This window comes from Lasiosphaeria miniovina (assembly GCF_030549165.1).
Source record: "Lasiosphaeria miniovina strain SMH2392-1A chromosome Unknown B0T26scaffold_1, whole genome shotgun sequence".
NCBI classification, from domain to species: Eukaryota; Fungi; Ascomycota; class Sordariomycetes; order Sordariales; family Lasiosphaeriaceae; genus Lasiosphaeria; species Lasiosphaeria miniovina.
The window spans coordinates 6703528-6724744 of record NW_026848220.1 but is presented as its reverse complement, the minus strand read 5'-3'; the positions used below and the strand labels follow the sequence as shown (position 1 = coordinate 6724744).

At 53.3% G+C, this 21217-nt stretch overlaps 7 protein-coding genes and 1 non-coding gene across 8 annotated transcripts; 3 read left to right on the top strand and 5 right to left on the bottom strand.

The window, feature by feature from the left end:
- Positions 1 to 1659: 1659 nt before the first annotated feature.
- On the bottom strand, positions 1660 to 4591 carry B0T26DRAFT_86207 (uncharacterized protein). The gene is made up of 7 exons (XM_060447763.1): positions 4125 to 4591; positions 3718 to 3886; positions 3533 to 3660; positions 3259 to 3462; positions 2859 to 3204; positions 1895 to 2798; positions 1660 to 1824 (listed from the first exon to the last, which is right to left on the bottom strand). Exons 1-7 carry the CDS (start codon positions 4466 to 4468, stop codon positions 1703 to 1705), a joined length of 2217 nt encoding a protein of 738 aa, XP_060303774.1. The 5' UTR covers positions 4469 to 4591; the 3' UTR covers positions 1660 to 1702.
- Positions 4592 to 5405: 814 nt separating this feature from the next.
- Positions 5406 to 6109, top strand: B0T26DRAFT_690037 (uncharacterized protein). The gene is made up of 3 exons (XM_060441061.1): positions 5406 to 5506; positions 5597 to 5724; positions 5807 to 6109. Exons 1-3 carry the CDS (start codon positions 5499 to 5501, stop codon positions 5911 to 5913), a joined length of 243 nt encoding a protein of 80 aa, XP_060303773.1. The 5' UTR covers positions 5406 to 5498; the 3' UTR covers positions 5914 to 6109.
- Positions 6110 to 6410: 301 nt separating this feature from the next.
- B0T26DRAFT_632896 (Sds3-like-domain-containing protein) lies at positions 6411 to 8646 on the bottom strand (the record flags this gene model as incomplete). Its single annotated transcript, XM_060436485.1, has 4 exons — positions 6411 to 6821; positions 6879 to 7368; positions 7422 to 7491; positions 7548 to 8646. The coding sequence occupies 4 exons, from the start codon at positions 8644 to 8646 to the stop codon at positions 6411 to 6413; spliced, it is 2070 nt and encodes a 689-aa protein (XP_060303772.1).
- Positions 8647 to 9226: 580 nt separating this feature from the next.
- On the top strand, positions 9227 to 11243 carry B0T26DRAFT_746741 (uncharacterized protein; the record flags this gene model as incomplete). Its single annotated transcript, XM_060444737.1, has 4 exons — positions 9227 to 9237; positions 9299 to 9365; positions 9422 to 10579; positions 10662 to 11243. 4 exons carry the CDS (start codon positions 9227 to 9229, stop codon positions 11241 to 11243), a joined length of 1818 nt encoding a protein of 605 aa, XP_060303771.1.
- Positions 11244 to 12462: 1219 nt separating this feature from the next.
- B0T26DRAFT_737389 (Tubulin/FtsZ, GTPase domain-containing protein) lies at positions 12463 to 14418 on the bottom strand (the record flags this gene model as incomplete). The annotated part of the gene is made up of 5 exons (XM_060443440.1): positions 12463 to 12941; positions 12998 to 13501; positions 13560 to 13870; positions 13935 to 13993; positions 14407 to 14418. 5 exons carry the CDS (start codon positions 14416 to 14418, stop codon positions 12463 to 12465), a joined length of 1365 nt encoding a protein of 454 aa, XP_060303770.1.
- A 1322-nt stretch (positions 14419 to 15740) lies between these two features.
- B0T26DRAFT_635237 (Ser-Thr-rich glycosyl-phosphatidyl-inositol-anchored membrane family-domain-containing protein) lies at positions 15741 to 16514 on the bottom strand (the record flags this gene model as incomplete). Its single annotated transcript, XM_060436703.1, has 2 exons — positions 15741 to 16225; positions 16283 to 16514. The coding sequence occupies 2 exons, from the start codon at positions 16512 to 16514 to the stop codon at positions 15741 to 15743; spliced, it is 717 nt and encodes a 238-aa protein (XP_060303769.1).
- Positions 16515 to 18774: 2260 nt separating this feature from the next.
- B0T26DRAFT_635356 (uncharacterized protein) lies at positions 18775 to 19290 on the bottom strand (the record flags this gene model as incomplete). The annotated part of the gene is made up of 1 exon (XM_060436714.1): positions 18775 to 19290. One exon carries the CDS (start codon positions 19288 to 19290, stop codon positions 18775 to 18777), a length of 516 nt encoding a protein of 171 aa, XP_060303768.1.
- Positions 19291 to 20849: 1559 nt separating this feature from the next.
- B0T26DRAFT_t22 lies at positions 20850 to 20950 on the top strand. Its single transcript has one exon. It is a non-coding gene; the product is annotated as a tRNA-Leu (tRNA).
- Positions 20951 to 21217: the final 267 nt, after the last annotated feature.

Here is a 21217-nt window from a genome sequence, read left to right as displayed (position 1 = left end):
CTTATTTTTCTTTTGGATGCAGCCTAAAAATCCGCGGGAGGGCCAAAGCAAACTTAAGAAGTCAAAACAGAGAAAGACGGTCTTTTCGCGACCCAGCGTTCGGTGAGGGCGGCGCGTCGTGCACTTGTAGGCACTGTAAATCCGTCAAGGCTTTCGCGTTGGCGGTGTGAGCCGCGTTGCGCTTGGCTCTCTTGCGGGTCGCCCACCGAGCGACCCCACTGCTATAGCAACGCATTTGGGGGTTTCGTGGGAGAGCCTTGGGGCAGCATCCCTGTGGCCCCGCTTGATCGGCTTCTAGATTAGGGGGATGCAAGAGATTCCGTCTTCGCTCCCCTTTTTCCGTCTCCCGACCCCTGACCTAACCCGACGGTCGGGGCGCCTCGAGGTGTCAAATCGGGACTCTTCGCTGATCTGGGACCAGGGGCTCTGTGAAATCGCTGCAGGAATTGGCGGGCAACCTAAGCAAGCAGATTGACTGTCATAGACTTTGTACTGTACCGTACCTCGAGTAACGCCCTCGTCGAATTCGTTTCGACATCGTTGAACTTTGATAAGTGCGGTACCCAAGGCACTTCAGATTAGAAAGTGTAACTTTTCCCGCCTTCCCTTCCCTTCCCTTCCCTTCCCATTTCACACCACCCTAAAAATCTGGCCAACAGCGGGAGCTAGCGTCCTTTTTGCATGAACGAACGATTCAGCGTCCATGTCCCTGGAAATGAATCTTTTGGATACCACGACTCCACCACGCGAGTGAGGGTATAGTATTGAAGCACGAATTTGCGATATAGGTAGGGAGGGTAGGTTAGGCACCTTGGTATAGGCTGGTCGGTCCCAACTTCATTATTACCAGTGAAGAAGAGAAAAAAATCCTCCATGTCTCATCTCCGCTGCCTTGTCCCCAGCGAATGAAGTGAATGGACGCATTCTCACGTGGGCAAGGGCGAGTTACAAAAGAAAGCCTCAGGTCTGGCCAATACCCCTGATTATATAGCCTTCCAAGCGACCGGATGTTTGGTAATTGTTGGGAAACCCCTGCCGTTTCGGTATGGCAATCCTAGTGCTGTGGCGTGTTATCGAGAGCTCCAATATATTCCTTTATGCCGGGGCACGCGAGCACGTCAACTTTGGCATGTGTTGCCGTTGCGTTTCTTTACTCTGCATCCTTCATCTCAGGCCGCGGGCTAGACTGCCGCAATGCTCTCAGGTGTTAATAGCAGCCTATCCTATGTGTCCATTATGTAAATAAGTCTTTGACTTCGCTGGCCCCGCTGAATCCTTAAGTTAAGCCAGATGATGCTGCCATTTCTCCCAGGACAGATACCTATGAGAAGCTGGTTGCTTTCATTCCTACACCCCCACAGCCGCGAAGGCTGATCCCGATCTGGTAATCCTGGTGGCCGCCGCATGATCTTTGTATACATACAACAAATACAAAAAAAGGCACTGTATGCCTCTCTTTTCTTGACCTTCCCAAACGCCGCCTTCCTCGTAACCCCACGCCTAGTTCGTTTCGTTTCGCCAACTGGGTGGCGGAGACAGCCCCAAATTCTTCAGATGCAACATGATATTTCGTCCCGCGAACAGGGTTGGGAACAGGTGGTGTATCCCGTAGCGTAATGTACAGTAGAAGGCATTCGTTTACAATTCATCATACTCTGACAAATGCATGCACACTTGGAACATCTCGTGCCTCCAGGCCATATCATGTCGTGATCATGGCACTGGATGGCCCGTCGCCGCTGGTGGCGGCTTGGGTCTGGGATTCGATAAAACCCGGCCGCCATTTGACAAGGTATTTTCCAGCCAAGGGGCGTGCGTCCTCGTCTGCGCGATTAGGTAAAACTGTCAGCAACTCTTCCTGTTCGCGTGGATAGAAATGGCGAGTTTAACTTACATTCAACCCAGATAGCCGCCACGGTATCCAAAGCAATTTCTCTTACGGGCGGCTTCATCATAACCAGATACAGCAGACTGGTAAGCGCTAGGTGAACTGTGGTGGGGTCTGCACACAGAGACTTGAGCCGCCCTAGCAGAGCTCTACTCAGTTCAGGGATCTCGGCAAGGAACCGGGTGAGGACTTTATCCTGGGCGGTGATATAACTCAAGAAGCCGTCCACTAAGCGTAATGCGCACTTTTCATAGTGCAAGGGGGCGTCACTTCGGCTCCGCTTCGTCAGCTGGTCGTTGTACCATTCCTCGCAGAGCCAGGCCACGGCGACTTCAATGCGACGGCGCCAGTCTTCAAGAATATAGTTGTACAACGACTCTCGGATCACGTTGCTAAAGCTCATGCGAGGCCGGTCGAGAGCACCGGTGGACTCCTCGGCCTTGATCTCGCTGCTGGGATCCTCGAGACCGGCTGTGGTGCGAGTGGCGAGGCGAGTAATTAAGGTCAACCACGAGTCTCGGTCGTATGAGGTCACTGCCAGTCGGTTGATTCCCGTCTTATTCTTACGCAGCGGCGCTTCTTCAAGGCTGTTCAGGGGGCCGAAAACACGAGACGCGGCTACCGGAGCTATCTTGCTCGCGGCCTCGGAATCTAGCAGCGGTGGAGGTGGTAGTCTGAATGGGCCAAGGGCAAGTGACGAGGTGGCATCGGCAGGCTTCTCGGGTACTTCCTCTGGAGGAGCACTGTCTAGTTTATTAAGGATCTGCTCGGTATCCTCGGCTGCGTAGAAGTCGGGTTCGTAGTCGTCATCATCTTCGTCAACTCCTAATGGGGCTGTTTCAGGGTTAATGACGACAGGCTGTGCTGGAGCTGCCGCCGCATAGAGAGCTGCGAAGCGATTTCGAATCCCCTATCAAAGTGTCAGCGACATCTCTGCATCGATGGAAAAGTTCACAGGAGCACTGCTTACATTGACTGCCTGGTCCAAGATACGTTGGTCTATGGTTGCAAGCGTTTTCACACTTATTCTTGCAGCGAGTGCTGCGGGGACCTGGGTCGCATCGAATCCTTGTAAACCAAGGTTGTTCGTAAGAGTGAAGGCAGCGGCAAGACTCTGTGGCCCGGGAGCCAAAGACTGAATCGGAGGCCGAGCCGGTCCGGCCTCAGTCTTTTGCCTCTTCGCATCCACGTGATTAGCGTTGGCTTGTTCAGCGAAAGCACGCTTGCGGTTCACATCGTCAAAAATCTCGGCTCGTGACCGCGCTAGCTTCTCGACGTGTTGTTGAAGGCGCCCAGCTTGGGGGTTAGTTGGATCCCTAAATAGAAGTCAGCTGGGTGCCATTGCGGTGCTGTGTTCCGGGCATCAATACCGTTTTACTAAATGAGTGAAAAGCATCCTAGTGGTTTTCTCCATCGACTTCACAAGAACCTTATTCTTGGGAGTCATAGGCGAGTTCGCGAGCTTGAAAGGGTTGAAGTTGAACAGGGAGTTGACAATCCTGGCCGACGTGCCCGGGCGGGTCCGGATAAGTATGGACAGGCAGTTGAGTGTGGCATCAACCAGCAGAGCGTCACTGTATCAACGACGGACGTTTGTCAGTTGTCGGAAACCACTCAGCAACAATAGAATAGGACCATACTAACCTGCTATTATCTTGCAGAACGCCAAGCATCCTATCCAAGAGGCCGGTTGCTTCAGCCTCAAGGAGGCGAGGGTCTAGAACCGGATGGTTCGATGGAATCATGTTGAGAGAGATATCGAGCCCGGTATGCTATTGCGTCTCCTGTCAGCGGATGGGCTCGGATTCAGGGGACGATGCCATCCTAACCTTTTGTTGCTCCATGCCGTTGGAGGCCGTCTGAGCGAGCACCACTCGTTGGGCGAATTTGATGCAGCAAAGCTTGACAGGCGTCACAGCTCCGTCCCATATGCGCAGGACTCTAGCCTTGATGGCCGTCATATGTTCCCAACTTTCAACATTATAAGAGTTGTGGATGCTGCGAGAAAGAGAGACGGTTAGCAGCAAGTCCACAGCCCAATGACAGCTTATGGGGTCTTGTCTCGTCCAACAACCCCGAGGGGTATGGCTCGGAAAGAAGCTTGTGTGCACATGGGGCAAAATCGCACTGAGCGGGGGGCATAGCATAGCACACCGAGCAACACCGGGCAACAGCGCCCAACGGTAGCAACAGCCCACGCGGCAAGAAGCAAGCAGCAGTCTCTAAAAACACTTACATCCATCTCACGACGACCGGGTAAGCACTGGCGGCTGCCATGACACTAGCTTTCAGCACTAGAGGATCCTCGTTCGGGCTCTCCACCAACGACCGCAACGTCTCCAGGATCGACACAGTCAGGTTCTCCTTGTCCCGCAGAGACAGTGCCGGGGTCGAGAGCGACTCGGCAAGGAACTCTGACCCCCATCTTCGCAGCTCGACCGGCGACGAGGGGCCGATAATGGGCAATATTCCCTTGACGATTCTATCGTAATAAGCGGCATTCTCGAGGACGATTTTGCGTGCGGCATTGAGCTGTTGTATTTGCTCGCTGACAGAGAGGGTCTTTACAGGGGCAGCCATATTTGCGGAAGGTCACCCCCTCCCCCCCCAGCGCGGCGGGCGAATGAGACTAGCAAGCGAGGGAGTGAGGAGCAATGCTAGATATGTCGCCAGGAGATTTGCTCCGCGACACCGAAATGGGTACGCGAGCAAAGCGAGGGCGAATATGCAGCCTGCTGTTTTTGAGAGAGAGAGAGAAGGTTGTTGGGCGGTTTGGCTTTTGTAGTTGCGGCTTGCGGAGGTCAAAGAATCTACGAAAAGAACCTGATGCGCAAATGGAGCGACAAAAAAAAAGAGGGCAGTTCCCTCCCGTTCAAAGAAGCCGTGGAGCTGTTGTCATACACCCATCCACGGCCCGTAGTAGAGGACCCGGATTTGTCGCTGTCAAAAAGCGCGCGCAATCAACCACCGCAACCCCGCCCAAGCTGCTCGATATTGATCTGTAGGGACTGGAGCCGAGGTCGCTCATGCTGCGCGTCGCGAAAGTCCGGCGTTTTCGAGAAGAGGAGCCGCGGCCGTAAAAAAAGTCGTAGCTGCCAGATCGAGGATTGAGAGAGCAAATGCAAGCGAGGGAAGCTAGATCGACCATCAATACATCGTCAATACGCCCGCGCAATCGGTGTCGATGGGTCGGCGGCGTACTTTTGCGTTGAGAAGCGCAACCGGATTTGTGGTCGAGTTTTGGGACGATGGAGGTCTGCCAGCTTGCCTGAGCCTTTGACGCGTCGCCAGGAAGTGGGTTGACGTGAAAGGGCTGGCGAGCTGGCAGGGGAGCCTGCGCCCCAGATACCTAGCCGAACTAATGCCGCAGCTAGCTGCTGCTGTTCACAAGCCACATTGGAGGGGTGTAACGTGAAGACAGACGATTGGCTACGGCACGATAAGAAAAGTCGTTATCAGAAGCGAGACCCACAAGGGCAGCAACGAAAGTTATCCGAGGCGGATAGTCAAAGATTCTGTGACGTGATCGTGTCGCGAAACAATCCACGCTGCGCATTACGGACTGTCTAGCTATATCTTTTCCCCGGGCACTCAATTCCTTGGTTGAGCCATGGCTGGGTATGCTACTTGTCCCTTTTGCAGTGTGACCGTGTCCGCTTGGTATAAAAAACCAGAGTCTAACAAGTCGCAACACTCTCCGTGGAATAGGCTCCAGCAATCAAGCTACTACGACCGGCAGTACCGCCAATCGGCCGCGCTCATCCGCGCGAGAAAGCCTTATCTCGTCAAGAATGCCGTCCTCGGAACCGCCATTACGGCATTCGCGATTGGGATCTGTACGTCTGCGCGTCCATCTAATGCGCTAGCCGTGTCGCGGCAGCCAAGGTGTGAGCAATTGCTAACACATCCTTTTCCTAGACGCTTACACACTTAGCGTCGTCGGCCAAGATGAGTTCGAAGATGTCAAGGTTCCGGATGTGTCGGCAAAGGCAGCTCCGGTAGCTATACAAAATCAGAAGAAGTAAAAAGGTGACAAGACAGTGTGGTACGATTGCCATCCATTACATAGGTGGTTCTGCGCCCCGGAAAGCTCGGACAGCCATTGTAGGAGTATAAGACACGACTGGGACCGCAAATATGGACTACCTAGACATGTAAAATAGAGTTGGTTTCCTTGTGCATAAAAATACTAAATAACAACTCCCAAGGTATATGTAAACTGGCATGAAGCAAACCGTAACCAAAAACCGCCCATATGTAAGACTCGCCGAGTTTGTACATACGAGTGTAGCGATTTAACATCTGACACACCGGAAAAGAAAACCGCCTTCTGCATACCCAGCTCGGCAATACCTCCTTCGAGATTTGCGCGAATTCAGACCAATGTGAACGCCTTTTCCCCTGTCTCGCTTCTTATAGCCCAAGCATAATGTCGTCGCGTTAGATGATATCTTGAGAGCCCCAAAAACCCCGCCAGTTCCAATAACCTGTAAGGTCTTCCAATAAATCATTAAAACAAAAGTCAAGACGCCTGAGCAACGCTCTCGCGCTTCATTACTGGCTCCGATCCTAGCTTTGATGCCCTGAGCGCCTCATGTCCCGTCGACAAGTGCGCCTTTTGCACCGGTAGCGGGGAATCCCCATTCATCGCATTCGTGTTGCTCGGCGGAAAAACGCCCCCTTGTTGGTAAGAATGTCTTCGAGGCCCGGACAACGAGCCTGAAAACGGAGTCTGGATGCTAGCTTCCTGTTGTGAATTCTGCCTCTGGAGATGGTGTGAGGGGTGGTTTGGATTTGCCCACGGGGTTGACTCTATGAATTGCTCTCCAGCAGGCCCGAGATTCCGCCCAAAAGGAAGCCCTGCAGTGAAACCTTGGTGGAAATTTGCTTGGGAAGTATTTATTGAAGGCCGAGAAGGGGGTTCACGCATGCGCTGAGAGAGACAAGTTAGCAACGCCAAGTATCAACACCGTCGCACACAATAACTAACATGTATGGCGTCAAGATCGCTTTCCAGTTGGTCGTCCGAAACTCCACTAATCGCCGGCGCCGCTGGGAACCCAACATGCTTGGCGAAACCAGAGAGTACAGAGACTTCCCGGTTATATGCAACGGCTTGTCTGATAGTTTGCGGTTTTGTGGTTGGGAAGCGAATGCCATAATCCGGTATCGTGTTGGCAAACCGTCTGCGCTCTTGCTGGATGTCGTACCACTCTTGGCCGAGCTCCTCCAAGACCTCCTCCCTCGACTCGCGTATGCTCTGGTAGTATTGGGACAGTATTTGCGCCCGCTCGGCGACCGCCCGCCCGTTGAGCACGGACATTCTAAACTGCAGCTCAAGACTGCTGATTCGTATTCGTTCTTCTCGTCGTTCCTCAAGGCATTGTAACATTGCAAGATATTCGGGGTGCGTCGGGTTGTCGGATGTGAGCGACGCCTCTTCCTGATCGAGCTGGTCCAAACGCTCCTGGTACAGTCTACTGGATAGTTAGCATGTCGGAAACAGAATATTATTGTGGGAGCGGGAACTTACCGGTCGCGGAAGCTATTGAACTGCTTCTCGATCGCTGTGAGCTCTTCCCAGGCAGCCTTTTTTCGTTCCACTGCGCCCAGAAGTTAGCAATCAGTGCGCTCAATGGGATGGTGATGTTGCGCATACATTCTTCTTCTTTATGGGCCGCTTCGGCCTCTTCGTCGTCTTCAATATGGTCCTCTACGGCATGAGGCGCAGCAACGTCGGTAACGGGTATATCCGCGTCTTTAGCGGTTTCTTCTGTTCCTCGACTGGTAGCTTCTGGGCTTTTGCTTCTTCGCTTTTTAGCAGCGTTGCGCTTTGCTTTTCTTGATCGTGTCCTTTCTCTTGTGTCCTCTTCAACCGAGTCCGCCACTATCTCCTTGATTTTGGTAGCAACTTCGGGCTCTTCATGGTTGTCTTCCTCTCCAGTGTGATTGCCGCTTTGCGGATTTGTAGAAGTGCCTTCGTCATCGATGACAGCCACGTCGTCAGTAGAGAATTCGTTCTCCACGGCGGCAATCGAGCCCGTTCGCTTTCGAAGCGGTTGCTCAGACTCGGATTGCTCTGCTACGGGAGATCGTTTCCTTTTCCGAGACTCGCTTGAGTCTTGCCTGGTAAGCTGCGAGGTTGTGGATTCGGTAGAAGGTATGGCTTCTTGTTTTTTGGCTTGTGAATGAGGCCGCAACAGCTCCTCCTTCGCGGGTTCAGGGTCGGGCTCGCTAGACGCCAGGGACGCATCGTCGTCCTCTTCGTCTTCGCCTTCAGAGAGAGAATTATTGTCGCTGACCGCGTCGTCGGCGTTTAGGCTTGCCTGTGCCTTGAGCTGCTGTTGGAGCTTACTTGGGCTGCGCTCAAACACACGGTCGCGGCGATCCACGAACTGTCTGTTCCCCACGTCGCCGACGCCGTCAACGAGATCGCGCGCCCCGCTTACTTTTGGCGGAGTATCGTAGAGTCGCTCTGTCTCAGCCTCAGAGTCATTGACATCCATTTCTGACAATTTGCTCTCCTCGTCAGACTCGGAGTCGGCGTCCGACGCCCCTCCGTCTCCGTCTACATCCCTTTTTGGAGTTAAACGGCTACTAAACCCCATGGTATGCATATCCATGTCCGCATCATCGGCCTCGGCATCTTTGTCTTCAACGTCGCTAAGAGGGCTCGAGAGGTTGCTGGGACTCTGGCCGAGCATCGGCGGGGGGGAGCTCGACAGGGCCAAAGGCGGCGCGGTATCGCCGGTAGCCATCATAGACCATACGACTTAGCCGCGACGGGGCCGGCGAGGTTTGCGCCAATGAGGTTGTGGGTGGTGGTGGGTAGAAGCGAGAGGCAGCGCAAAATCGGACCTCACGGGAGTCAGTCGCGCGGGCAAGAGCTCAGTCGGAAGGAGTTGCGCGACGACAAGGAACGTAATACAAGACGACCGACGAGGCAAAAAGTTCGAGTAGAGAAGATGCGTTTGAGAAATGAACAAAATGATGCTGTCGAGCTCGCAAATAGAAGCGTATGGAGGTTGTCGTGGGCAGGACGGGGGAGGGAGGATGGTAGACTGGCAAGGAAGCTGGGAAAGCGCCCACAACTATAGTGTAGCCAGGGAACACAATGGGCACCTTGGACCTGACCCTGGGCCCACTGCCTGCCCGCCTTCCCGCCCGAGCACCGTTTTGGTGAAGGGGCGGTGAGCAACGGCAGTCTCGATAAGAACCGATAAGCGAATTTTCCTGTCTAGGTACCCACATTTACTATGCGCCTCAGAGGAGCGACGGGAGAATCTCTGATCCATTTCCAATTCGACATCAGAACCTGAGAGTATCAGGTCGACCAGAATGGCTAAAGGGTAAGAGAACGGTTCCGGTTTCCTTTTTGCTTTGTAATGTGTACTGACCTGGCTTCTGCAGAAAATCCGGATTTACTGCGCCGTCCAAGGCGGTTGACCCCGCCTTGGCCGCTCTGTTCACCGAGAGCGTAAGTGCGAAGCTCGCCCAGCCGAATTAAACTTGGAAAAGCTAACACAGAACCAGGCTGGGCCAGTGGCGGCACTTCCAAAGTCCCGATATTCAGAATTGCTGCCAGTCAAAGTCCGAGCACCACCAGTAGCTTCGAACCAGCCAGAGGAGGTCGACGATGAGGAGCTCTCGGAGCTTTCAGACGATGAGTTAGACGGCGACGATTCGGACGACGAGGACGAGTTCTCCAATAACGAGTCATCCGAGAGCGAGTCCGAACCCGAAGAAGCCGACGAGGAAATCTCTGTTGCTGAAGAAGAAGAAGAAGAAGTTGAGGCCGCTAAAGTTGTTGAGGCTCCAGTCGAGCGCAAGGTGACCAAGCGAGAAGACGGCCAGAAGCGGAAACGCAAACAACGAGATGCGTACGATGACCTCGAGTCTAGCTACTTTCAGAAGTTGGCCGACGAGGAAGTAGAGGAGCCGGCAGGCAAACGCCTAAGGGCAGACGAATCAGCCGCGACAGAGGGTAGCGACGAAGATGTCTCTCCCGACACGGCCGAGGACGGCGAACTATCTGCGGATGAGGCCCCCGTACACGAGTCTCTTTCTGTCAACGCTGCCGCGTCCGAGATCGAAAAGGCAAACCGCACTGTATTTCTCAGCAACGTCTCAACTAAGGCGATCACATCGCGCACTGCCAAAAAGACGTTGATGAACCACCTCGCATCAGTTCTGGATAAGAAGGCAGTGCCACCACAGAAAATCGAGTCCATTCGTTTCCGGTCGACGGCATTTTCGGCAGGCGGTCTGCCGAAGCGCGCATCGTACATCACAAAGTCGGTCATGGAGGCCACTACCAAATCGACTAACGCATATGTTGTCTACAGCTTGACTCAAGGCTCGCGAGCCGCCGTGTCTCAGCTTAATGGCACAATCGTTCTGGACCGGCACCTGAGAGTCGACAGCGTGGCGCATCCTGCTCATGTTGCTCACCGACGCTGCATTTTCGTCGGAAATCTAGGCTTTGTGGACGACGAGAGCGTTCTCAACGCGAAGCTAGACGAGTCAGGAAATGAGGTGACGGAGAAGCGTAAGCGTACCAAAGTGCCCATGGATGTTGAGGAAGGGCTGTGGCAGGTATTCAGCAAGGAGGCCGGAAGAGTTGAGAGCGTCCGCGTGGTCAGAGATGCCGCTACCCGAGTGGGCAAGGGTTTTGCATATGTGCAGTTCTATGTAAGTATCATCGCCATGAGACCATTTGGAATCTCTTGGAACATCAAAGACGGGACAGCCAGCTAACAATTTTTTTGTGCAGGACGCCAACGCCGTGGAAAAGGCCATCATTCTGAACGGCAAGAAATTCCCGCCAATGCTCCCGCGTGAGTTGCGCGTGAGCCGCTGCAAGGCGCCCCACAAAACGGCGAGGGCCATGGAGGCCAAATATGGCCCTGGTAAGCCTGGCATTTCCTCGGATGGCAAGGGCAAGGGTAAGTTCAATAACAACGGCAAGAGGAGCACTAGCTATGCGCCCAAACCCACGGCAGAGGCCCAGTCGCTGGCAGGACGGGCGGGGAAGCTCCTCGGCCGGGCAGGTGCCGCACTGATGGGCGCAGCAGGGAGCAAGGAGAGCCGGCCTCGGGCCGAGCCCCGGGCAAAACGCCCACTTCCGCAACAACAGCAAAGTGGCGACGGCGCCAAGCCCATGAAGTCTCCCGAGGACATCGTCTTTGAGGGGCGGCGGGCTAGCGAGAGAGACGGCCGGCCCAGGGACCTGAAGTTCAAGCAGACCAGCAACAAGTCTCGCGGGGCTAAAATGCACAAGAAGGCTGCTGCCAAGCCCAACCGTGGAGCGCTTCGGGCTGCAAAGTGGAAGAAGGCTGGAGGGGTCGCCAAATAAGGTACCTCAGGCTGGCTGTTTTGTTTGCTTGTTTTCAGCCTAGCAGAAGTTAGGTCACAGCCATTAATCCTTGTATGGTTTGGTGGCCGGGTGCTTTTTTTACTTCGTAGAGTCAGACTTTGAACTGTGCGTGCCTGCCCACATCTGCTAACGTAAGGAGTACCTGACCCAAGGTGTTCCGTATGTACGTTTGTACCTTGCCTACCTCATTATTATACGCATGTACGGAATACGGAGTTGAGCGAGGAAGGAAAAAAAAAATCAAGAAATCATCTGCCCTGTAACGAAGCACACGCAGGAAGCCAATTAGTTCGCCTGGTCAGATTGACTGACTGCCCGGAGGCCGTCGTTTTCTCGCTCCAGGGATTATCTTGATTCATGTTGGGCATCTTGTACATTTGTGGCGATACTTTGTAAACGGGCAAGTTGACAACTAACCGACCTCTCCTGTCTGCCTACCAGGTAATTCGTAGGGACCGTAGTGTAAAATGAGATGCAATAAAATAAACGCGTTTCGCTTCAGGGCTGTCCGATTGGCACGTACTTTGCCTCGATACTTGTGTACGTCGAAGGCGGGCTGCAACATTTTTTTCCACTCTAGGCTCCCGAGTTCCGAGCGTGCACCCAAGTCCGTATAAAGGCACGGTACCCGACGCAACTGCCCTGTGCTTTATTCGCGGCCAACCTCGGTATGCATCCGTAGGTCATTCCACCATCATCATATCGTCATATAAGCCGACTAACGGCCAGCTACACAAGGCAACAACATACAATGTGGAGCAACAGCCCGCGGAACGGCAATTCTTCTGCGCAATCAACGACTTCCATATTTATCATCGCGGGGAGTTATCTAACCAAGAGGAGGCCGGGGCTCAAGACGCGCGAACAAATGATTAGTATCCTTTCCTAGCCAGGCCAGTTGCAGAACGACGAAAAGAAAAACAAAAAGATTTTAACGGAGTATCATCCGCTTCGCCTGCAATCCACCAGATCCCATATTTGCATTCAGTGTCAAGGTATGGGGAAAAGAAAAGGGAAAAACTCCAAACTGCTTTTGGGAATTATTTCATTTGTCAAGATCCGTAACTTCATGTGCTCTTCCGTTCTCAAGTCCGGGGGAGACTCTGGAATCGGCACCCCGAGGTAAGGTGTCAATCTCATGCTATCCGCTGGCAAATTGAATTTGCTAGCCGACAACTGTGAGCTATCGTTGACCCGCTTAGTACTCGGCCTCACCCTCTTCAGGCTCGGTCGAGTCGGCAGCAACCTCCTCGTAGTCCTTCTCCAGAGCAGCGAGATCCTCGCGGGCCTCGCTGAACTCGCCTTCTTCCATACCCTCACCCACATACCAGTGGACGAAGGCACGCTTACTATACATGAGGTCGAACTTGTAGTCCAGGCGAGACCAGGCCTCAGCGATAGCAGTTGTGTTGGAAAGCATGGACACGGAACGGTCGACTGACGCGAGGCCGCCATCACTTGGCGAAGCAGGAACCGCAACCGGCTTCTGGTAGTTGATACCAATCTTGAAGCCAGTTGGGCACCATTCGACTAGGTTGAAGGAAGCCTTCGCCTTTAGAGCGGCCACAGCGGCGCTGCAGTCGCGGGGCACCACATCTCCACGATAAAGGAGAGCGACAGCCATGTACTTGCCATTGCGAGGGTCGCAGACCACCATTTGGTTGTTGGGCTCAAAGCCTACACAAGCAAGTCAGTGCACCGAGTGGCGAGCAGAGAATTACAATCACACATACACTGGAAGGTCAGGTCGGAGACCTTGAAGCTCTCGTGAGCGCTCTTGGCAGCCGAAATAACGGGAGCATAGCTGATCAAGGGGTAGTGGATACGAGGATACGGGACCAGGTTGGTCTGGAACTCGTTGAGGTCGACATTGAGGGCTCCGTCAAACCGCAGAGAGGAAGTGATGGAAGAGACGACCTGAGCGATGAGTCGATTGAGGTGCTCGTAACTCGGTCGGGGGATGTCCAAGTTCCGGCGGCAGATGTCGTACACGGCCTCGTTATCGACAAGGAACGTACAATCAGAGTTCTCAATCGTGCTATGCGTCGAAAGGACGGCATTGTACGGCTCAACAACCGCAGTCGAAACTCGCGGAGCCGGGTAGACGGCAAACTCGAGTTTGCACTTCTTACCATAGTCAGTGGCCAGACGCTCCAGGAGAAGAGAGCCGAAGCCGGACCCAGTGCCGCCGCCAAAGGAGTGGAAGATGAGGAATCCCTGAAGGGAGTGGCAGTTATCTGTCATCTCAAGTCAGACAATTGCGCGGTACAAGAGGACGCGAGGGGGCCATGTTACCAGCAACCCGGCGGATGCGGTCAATGACGTTGTCGACCATCTCCTTGCCAATGGTGTAGTGACCGCGGGCATAGTTGTTGGCCGCATCCTCCTTCCCGCTAATCAGAAGCTCGGGGTGGAAAAGTTGGCGATAGGTACCAGTGCGAATCTCGTCGATCGGGGAAGGGTCAAGATCGACAAAGATGGACCGAGGGACGTATTTGCCGCTGCTCGTCTCGGTGAAGAAGGTCTCAAAAGAGCCAGCATCACCAACATCCCCGGCATTGGGAGCCGGGCGGCCATCGGCTCCGAGACCATGCTCAAGGAGGTATCTGGGCCAGAAAGTCAGTCCGTGGACGCAACTGGGGGTTGTGTAGGTAGGCGGTGAGGGCTCACAGTTCCCAGGCGCTGTTTCCGAGCTGGGTGCCAGCCTGGCCCAGGTGGAGATGAAGAATCTATTCGCAGCTGCGTTAGGTACCTTGAATTCTGGTATTTGCGAAACTGGAAGTTGTTATGGGCATGGGGGCTTGGCGGGATCAAGCAGAGCTATCACGGTCTGGCCTGGGCCTGGACAGGGAGGTCTGGGCAAGGAGTGGATGCGAGCAGCTCCAAAACTGCAAACACACAATCCGATATTCGGGGACTAGTGAGGACGGTAGGGAGGGCGACGGGAGCTATGTAGGTTGGCAAGGCAGAAGCAACTGGGACTGTCGCGGTGGTTTAGGTTGTCGATATCGTGAGGTGAGGGGTGATCGAGGCTTCCTTGAAGCAATCGCATGGAATACGGATAGGAGCCCTCTGAAGCACCCGAGAAGCTTGAATTTATGCAGGGCGAAGAACAGGAGCAAGCAACTTTGCGTGGTCTTACCTCGCCTCTCATTTTGTCAAGCCGCGCCCACAATATAGATATTCGCTAGGAGTCGGAGGGAAGAAGACACAGAGAGCGCGCAGCGCAGTAGCGAACAAGCAACAAAAAAGGGGAAGCAGGAGACAGTCGCCCGGAGGAAGGAAGTACAGTAGGTCCTCTTGTCGATGAAGGCGTGGAGATTTGTGGGTGCTGGGAGGGGCATATTTGTGTGGGGCCGGACTAGCATGGACCGGGCTGCGACTCTGGAGAGGACTTTGTAGAGGTCTCAAGCGCAAGCTGTCAAGCACCTCGCGATTGGCTGTATCCGGGACCTGCCCTGCGCGGCGGCTTGCTACTGGACAGGAAGTTCTCTGTACTTCAGGGGCAGCAGCTGCATTATCGCGTCTGCCCCGCACCTGGAATGCGCCCAGAGTTCTCACCGCTCGACTTTTAGACTAGTGAGGTGGTCGCTGTGCGTTGACGAGCGGCCACTCCACGCTCCACAGCGTCTTTCCTGAGCCCAGCCATCCAATGCAATCCGCCCAACCACCAAACATTTTAACTTTGCGCCTCGAGAAGAGGTCTTGCAAGGAACCTCGGACCTTCCCGCACCCTTCAAATACCTTATTGGGGCATGGTTGATGAGCTAGTCAAGCGAAGATTGAACCTGGGATGCTAAAGATTTCCAGGCTGGACACACTCCGATACCAAGGAAGGTATTGAGGTTCGTCAAACATGTCCAGGTAAGGTAGCCCAGTAATCGGTTTATTAAAGTCTAGGGCCTAGCCTCCAGCTAGAGATTTTTATAGAAGGGTTCCTACATAATACATGATCAAGTCGTAAATACTTAGGTTTGGTGCTTAGATGTTAACCCCTCGATCAGAGATCGGTACAATGCAGTGCAACGACAGATAAGCACTATCTTAAAACAGGCTGAGGAGCAAGCTTCACTCGAGTCTCTTCTCCTTTAAAGACGTTTCTTTATTTGTACAGCTCCATTTTATAATAGTAACATGAGATCCTATGTCGCATCAATACCTACATCATATATAGACATAGAGTAAGGACATTAGTTGCGGTAAGCCACACGTTTATCATCACTCGCTCCTGGTTATAAGAGCAGCCGATATCAGTGATACATTTTCCATTTTCCAGTACCTCGAGAACATCAATGATTTCGTCCGGCTTGTTAGAAGCCCCCCCGAGCCCCAGTAATGCCCATTAGCACGTCCTCAATGCGCGCAGTGTTTTATCCCGATATTCAATTAAGGGCCGTGCAACCACCAACAGGATAATGAGAAGCTCAAATTGCAACCCAGTTCAATATGCGACAAAGTCTGAGAAACATGTTTCATTTACAATGAAAAGATGGCCAAGGACAGACCGCCGAACAAGGCAAGCGAGCTGACAAAGAACGATGTTGCACCGCTTGTATTAGTCGGGGCGGAGGTCGACGACGTCTTGGTAGAGCCGCCCGTGGTCAAGACGTTGGTGGCGGTCGTGCGGGTAGTGGACAGGTTGCTCGGGGGCGCCGAGCTGGTGGTGAGGAGAGTCGACGAAGGAGGCGTTGTAACGGTAGTACTGTCAGTCGTAGCTAGGGCGGTAGTAGAGGCTGACGACAACGATGTCGATTTCGATGTCGTAGTAGTAGTAGAAGCAGTCGACCCAGCCGAAGTCGTGGAGGTTGTCCCGATCACACCGCCAGTGATTTCGAACGGATTACCCCATTGGAAGATGGAAGTATTGCTCTCTAGGCTGATCTGAATACCATACGTCGCCAACGCTCCAAGCTCCTTGCCAACAGCCCACGAGAAGGTTCCCGCGGTCTGGTCGACACCAGCTGATGAGCGTCAGCATGATCCCCGCCAGTTAGGTAGGTGGTATATGGCGCGCTTACCTGCGATGCTATTGACGACATTCAAGAGCCCGGGAGTAGGGCCGCCAAGGAGGTCAATGGCGATGGGACCTGTGTGAACTGTGCTCGGCTCCCATACTATCTTGTACGAGGAGCCAGCAGGTATCTTCTCCCCCTTGGTCGGGCGGCTAATAGCATCGAACCCTGGAGTGGGCAACTTTTGGGCGAGGACAGCGCTCGCGAAAGCAACGGTGGTAGCGATAGAGAAGTGCATTTTGTCGAATGTTGAATATGTATTCCGCAGTATAACTTGAAGAGCAGAAATATCAGAAAGTTATTCAGTCGAGACCGAATAGAGACGCGAACGGCGCTGTGCGTTATTTTTGTCAAACGAGAGACTAGAACAAGAATGGATGGGCCCAGAAAAGAATGAGATTCAAAAGGGTGACAGGCTGGGGGCTATAAGTAAAAGAATGACTGTGGCGGCGAAGTGACAACGGCGAACATAAAAGAGAGGCACGAATGAGTTGTGAAAGGGGAACGAGGAAAACTGAGGGAGACGGAGACGGCAGCTTGTGTGACATTACCAACTGGGACAGCTTAGCGGCGGTAACCTGTAAGCTCGATGGTGGAGGCGTGACAGACTTGACAGGCCACACCAACCCCGGGGGGCCTATCACGACTGCGCCCTTGGTAAATGAAACGGGACCCTCCATGTCTACTCCGCCAACCCGTCCCATCTCAGGTGGGTTCCTCCCATTTCGAACCAGGTACCAGATCTGCCCCGGAACTCAATATATCAATCCCATTCCTAGATGTCTCCCCCTTGACTCGCGAGACATGCAAAACTTGCCCATGCCCCAGGAAGTCAAGTCCATGTTTTTTTTTAAAGCGTCAAGATGTTGAAATGGCGAAAGGAGCTGCTGCAATTGCGATGTGTCACGGAGTGTCATTGATGGGTGCCGACAGGGGCCACCATCCCAAACGGGAAATGAGCCTTGAGCTTCCGCCCCCAATCGGCGCGGTTACGTCCTTCGGTGGGCTCGTCGCCCCACCAATGCATCGCCGTTTTTCTTTTCAGGGGCACAGACAGAGCCCAAGAAGTTTAGACGACAGCCACCACGTCAGTTTCTAGACCTCTTACACAAATCAGAACTCTACTCGTAAATATTGTCAGGCATCCCAGACTCGCTCACTTATCCATTGTCATTACAATGCTCCGAATACGTAATATTCCGCGAATTAAACTTTCGTGTCAATTGGCAGACATGGCAGGCGCGAACCTCGACGTTTAGACGCATTCGCCAAACAGCTCACCAGTCGAATCCTTCTCCAATCGCCATCCTTGGCCACTTTAGAGAATTCCGCAGCGTCACCTTTACAGCCCAGGCTCGCACAGCCACTCATAAAATCATGCGCGCCATCCTGCAAGCCTTCGGCATAAGAGATCCAGTCCGATGTCAGCGCGCACTTCAGCCCTCGGACTCGCCCCAAGTCGTCATGGCTTCGCGAAACGGCCTCCTCTTCTTAGCTCGAGACTGGTGCCACCTCTTTTCAGCTTCATTTGAAGTTCACCAAGTCAAATATCCCCAGTAACTTGGCGTCCAAGACGGGGACTGAGCCACTTCTCGTCGTTCTATGGCTCCTGTGGCTCCCATTCAAGACACACGGCCGCTGAAAACGTGGGCGACAGTTTCTTGACGAAATCTAAGTCAAGGCACAGTCTCCTCGCGGCAATGATGCGCGCTTAACGAAGAAATTTGCAGACCTTACGATACCTTGGTAAGGCATCCCTAGTCCCTTCTCGAGGTCCAAGTCAGACCTGGGGTGCTGCGCTTGCTGCGGTAGCCATCTCCTTCGAGCCACCTCCATGCAGCCCTACAACACGTTCGTTGCCTGCACCCCGCATCTTCCATGTTAGCACCAGGCCTGGTTTACGGAGGTTAATTCGTCAGCCACCAATGCCCCCCCATATCACCTATTCCAACCTGGCCTGGGATTGGGATGGATGTCCCTACACTTGCACACTTTTCCGTGGTCGATTTGATTCCACATTTTCTCTGTAAGTACCTGTTTCTGGCTCGCTCTCCGCCGACAATGCGATTCCTATTCTTGGAGAACACAGCCGCATCAAGTTCCATTGAACCGCCACCGCGCGTTATCATTCCCACTAGTGTACATTACATTGTATGCTTAGCGTGATGTGTCAAAGTCCTCCTCTACTCCAATCGATCATTCTCGATATGGCAGGGAAAGAAACATGGAACAACCATGGAAGACATCCACAAAATACACTAATCCGCCAACATCTCACCAGGAACTATTCGTCAGATGAAAAGAAAGAATTGGCATTATAGACTCAAGTGTTCTGAATCGGGCCAAGCCTTAACTTCTTATATGTACAGCCTAGGCCTCCGTGTTTGTCGTCTGTTTCTCTTCGTGTCTCTCTCTCCGCAGCAGCATTTTCTTTGAACTTCTTCACCTCGGACGGCAGAAGTCGAGCCCCTCCCCTCCCTCACACACCCACTTCGCATTTAGCCTTCCCAAGTGTAGTTGCCGCCCATATTAAGCAGCCAGATCAGACTGTTGAACTCGACATCCAGGCTCTTGATTTGCCAGGCGCCCGTCTCCTTGGTTGCGCCAATGAGGGTGATGCCTCTGCTAGGCAGATTGGCAGCACCGAATGTTGCGTGCCAGCGCAGGCCGATTACCGAGCACGAGACGGAATCGACGCTGTCGACGACGAGGGGGAACGGCGGGTTGGAAGCCTGCGCCTCCATGAAAATCTTCTTGGTCGCGAACGTGGGATCGCCGAGCGGCTTAAATATGAAGGTGTTGATGCTGTCAGACCTGTCGACGAACTCCTCGGCGCAGTACTTGATGCAGTCGGCGTCCTGGTAGTTGGCGATGAGCCTCGTGTAGGCCTCGACGAGCTCCTTGGCATCCGCATCCGTCAGGCAGTCGGCGCGCGGCGCGAGGAGCGACCTCAGAGAGGGAAACGCCGCTGCTGAGCTAGCAGTGGCGACGAGAGCGAGGACTGAAAAACGCATCTTTGCGGTAGCTTGAATTGGCTTTGCTTTGATGATTCGAGGGGTGAGCAGCTTTCCAACGCCACTCTCTGATGCCCACCTCTCCTGCAGCGAATGACGACGTATTTATACATGGCATTCTTTTTTCGGATTTATGATATCGAGACCTATCGATCTATCTATCCCTGGATTCTTGGAAGACGCATACCGGCACTGAAGTTGGTGCACCCTTGAAAGCCATTGCCCAGCGACGCAAATTGGAAGCTGAATTTATCCAGCGATCCCGACCTGCGTTTAATAAGCCATCTACGGACGTCCGACGACCAAGCGCTTAACCTCCGCCCCGGGGGCTCTGCGGTCTTTTCGGTTTCTTGGATTCTATCGGCACCAAGGCCGACGCTTCTTGCACTGCAGCTCTTGGGAAATGGGTGGGCAATGCAATCCGGCTCTGACAGACTGGCAAAGGCGGAATCTAGGCGGCTCGGACCCGAGTGGCGCACCCTTCATCAACGCGTCCCTGCACATTATAGGACCAAGAAAGGGGACACGAGTATTAACCTCCGGAAAACAATGCCCCGGATGGACCAAGCTGGCGGCTCGAATATAGTGTGCGGCGTCTATATCATGAGGCTCCCAGCGGGAAGTCAAGCTTGGCGATAGACAGCCCCCCCACAATTCAGGCTCAGGGGTCAGCTCGCTCGTCGTGGTCCTAAAAAGGGACATGGCCCTTCGGAGCTCCAAGGCCCTCTAGACGTGACTGCGTACGCAATACCTCCCTTTACCGAAGAGCATATTTTTATATACTCTTGGGTTGCCGAACATCCGGTTGCATTGTCGATGCTCATTCTTTCTCGGGCATAGCAGCCGCCTGTCCCGTCTGCCTTTTCCGGCGTGTCTTGTCTTTGCCCCGGGCCAAGAACACTTCACAAGCTCTCGTCCGGTGTGTACTTGGATAGATATAGCATGTTGTGGAGCCCGAGATAGGAAGAAGGCCCCCCCCTCCCTCTTTCCAAGATTCCGGGTTTCTCGGCGGACCTACCCCCTTTACTTGTTTGCTGCTCAAGTATGGGAAACGGTAGATGGTATCCATCGTATGACTTTGAATCTCTGCTCCTTGCGGCAGGGATGCAAGCTGTTTAATCATGTATGTCTATTCCTGTCCGCCCAGTCTCCTACTCTTCACCCGGTTGCCTGGCAGAACTGTGACCGCATGGAGGTTGGCCCTGCATTTTCTTCTCGCTTGAATGAGAGGCAATATTCAGCACTTGAGTTGCCGTACGTTCCAGTTGCTCAATCGCTCTGCAATAGCTAGTCAGGTATGTAAGATTTACTCTATTTCCGTTTCAGTCCCCTAAACACGCAGACACATGTTATCTAAAGCTGTCGACCGTGCCTCGAAATCCACCTTGCTCGGATTGAGCGACTCTTCATTGGTTTCTCACCTCCTCAATAATCGAGATTAAAATGCAATTTACCATTGAACATGTTTGCTTCTTGTTTTCCTCTTTTCCCTTTTCTCTTTTTCCTCTGGCGCGCGGCTTGGCTAATGGATGCGGATTGCAGAGTTGACGTGCATCAAAGGCAAGGTAGCCAAGCGGTCTACGGCGCCAGGTTCAGGTCAACCTGAATTCTCTCTCCTGGTCTCAGAAATGGGGCGTGGGTTCGAATCCCACCCTTGTCATACTTTTTGCCTGCATGGTCCCTTAGCTAAGCCGAGTTTACACCTGGACCAATCAGGTAATCGCGCAATCGCTCATGCTCAATTGTTATTTGTTACTCTGTTTTCGTATACTCAATGCCGTTTAACAGCGTCGTTTTTGCCTCTGTGGATGGGACTTATTCGTACATTTTTCTCTTTTTCTCTTTTCGGTCGCTGCATTGGTAGGCAAAAGTAAAACCACAGTGTCAAAGAAGAGTTCTCAGACCTTAAATCCGAACTTTGCCTGCT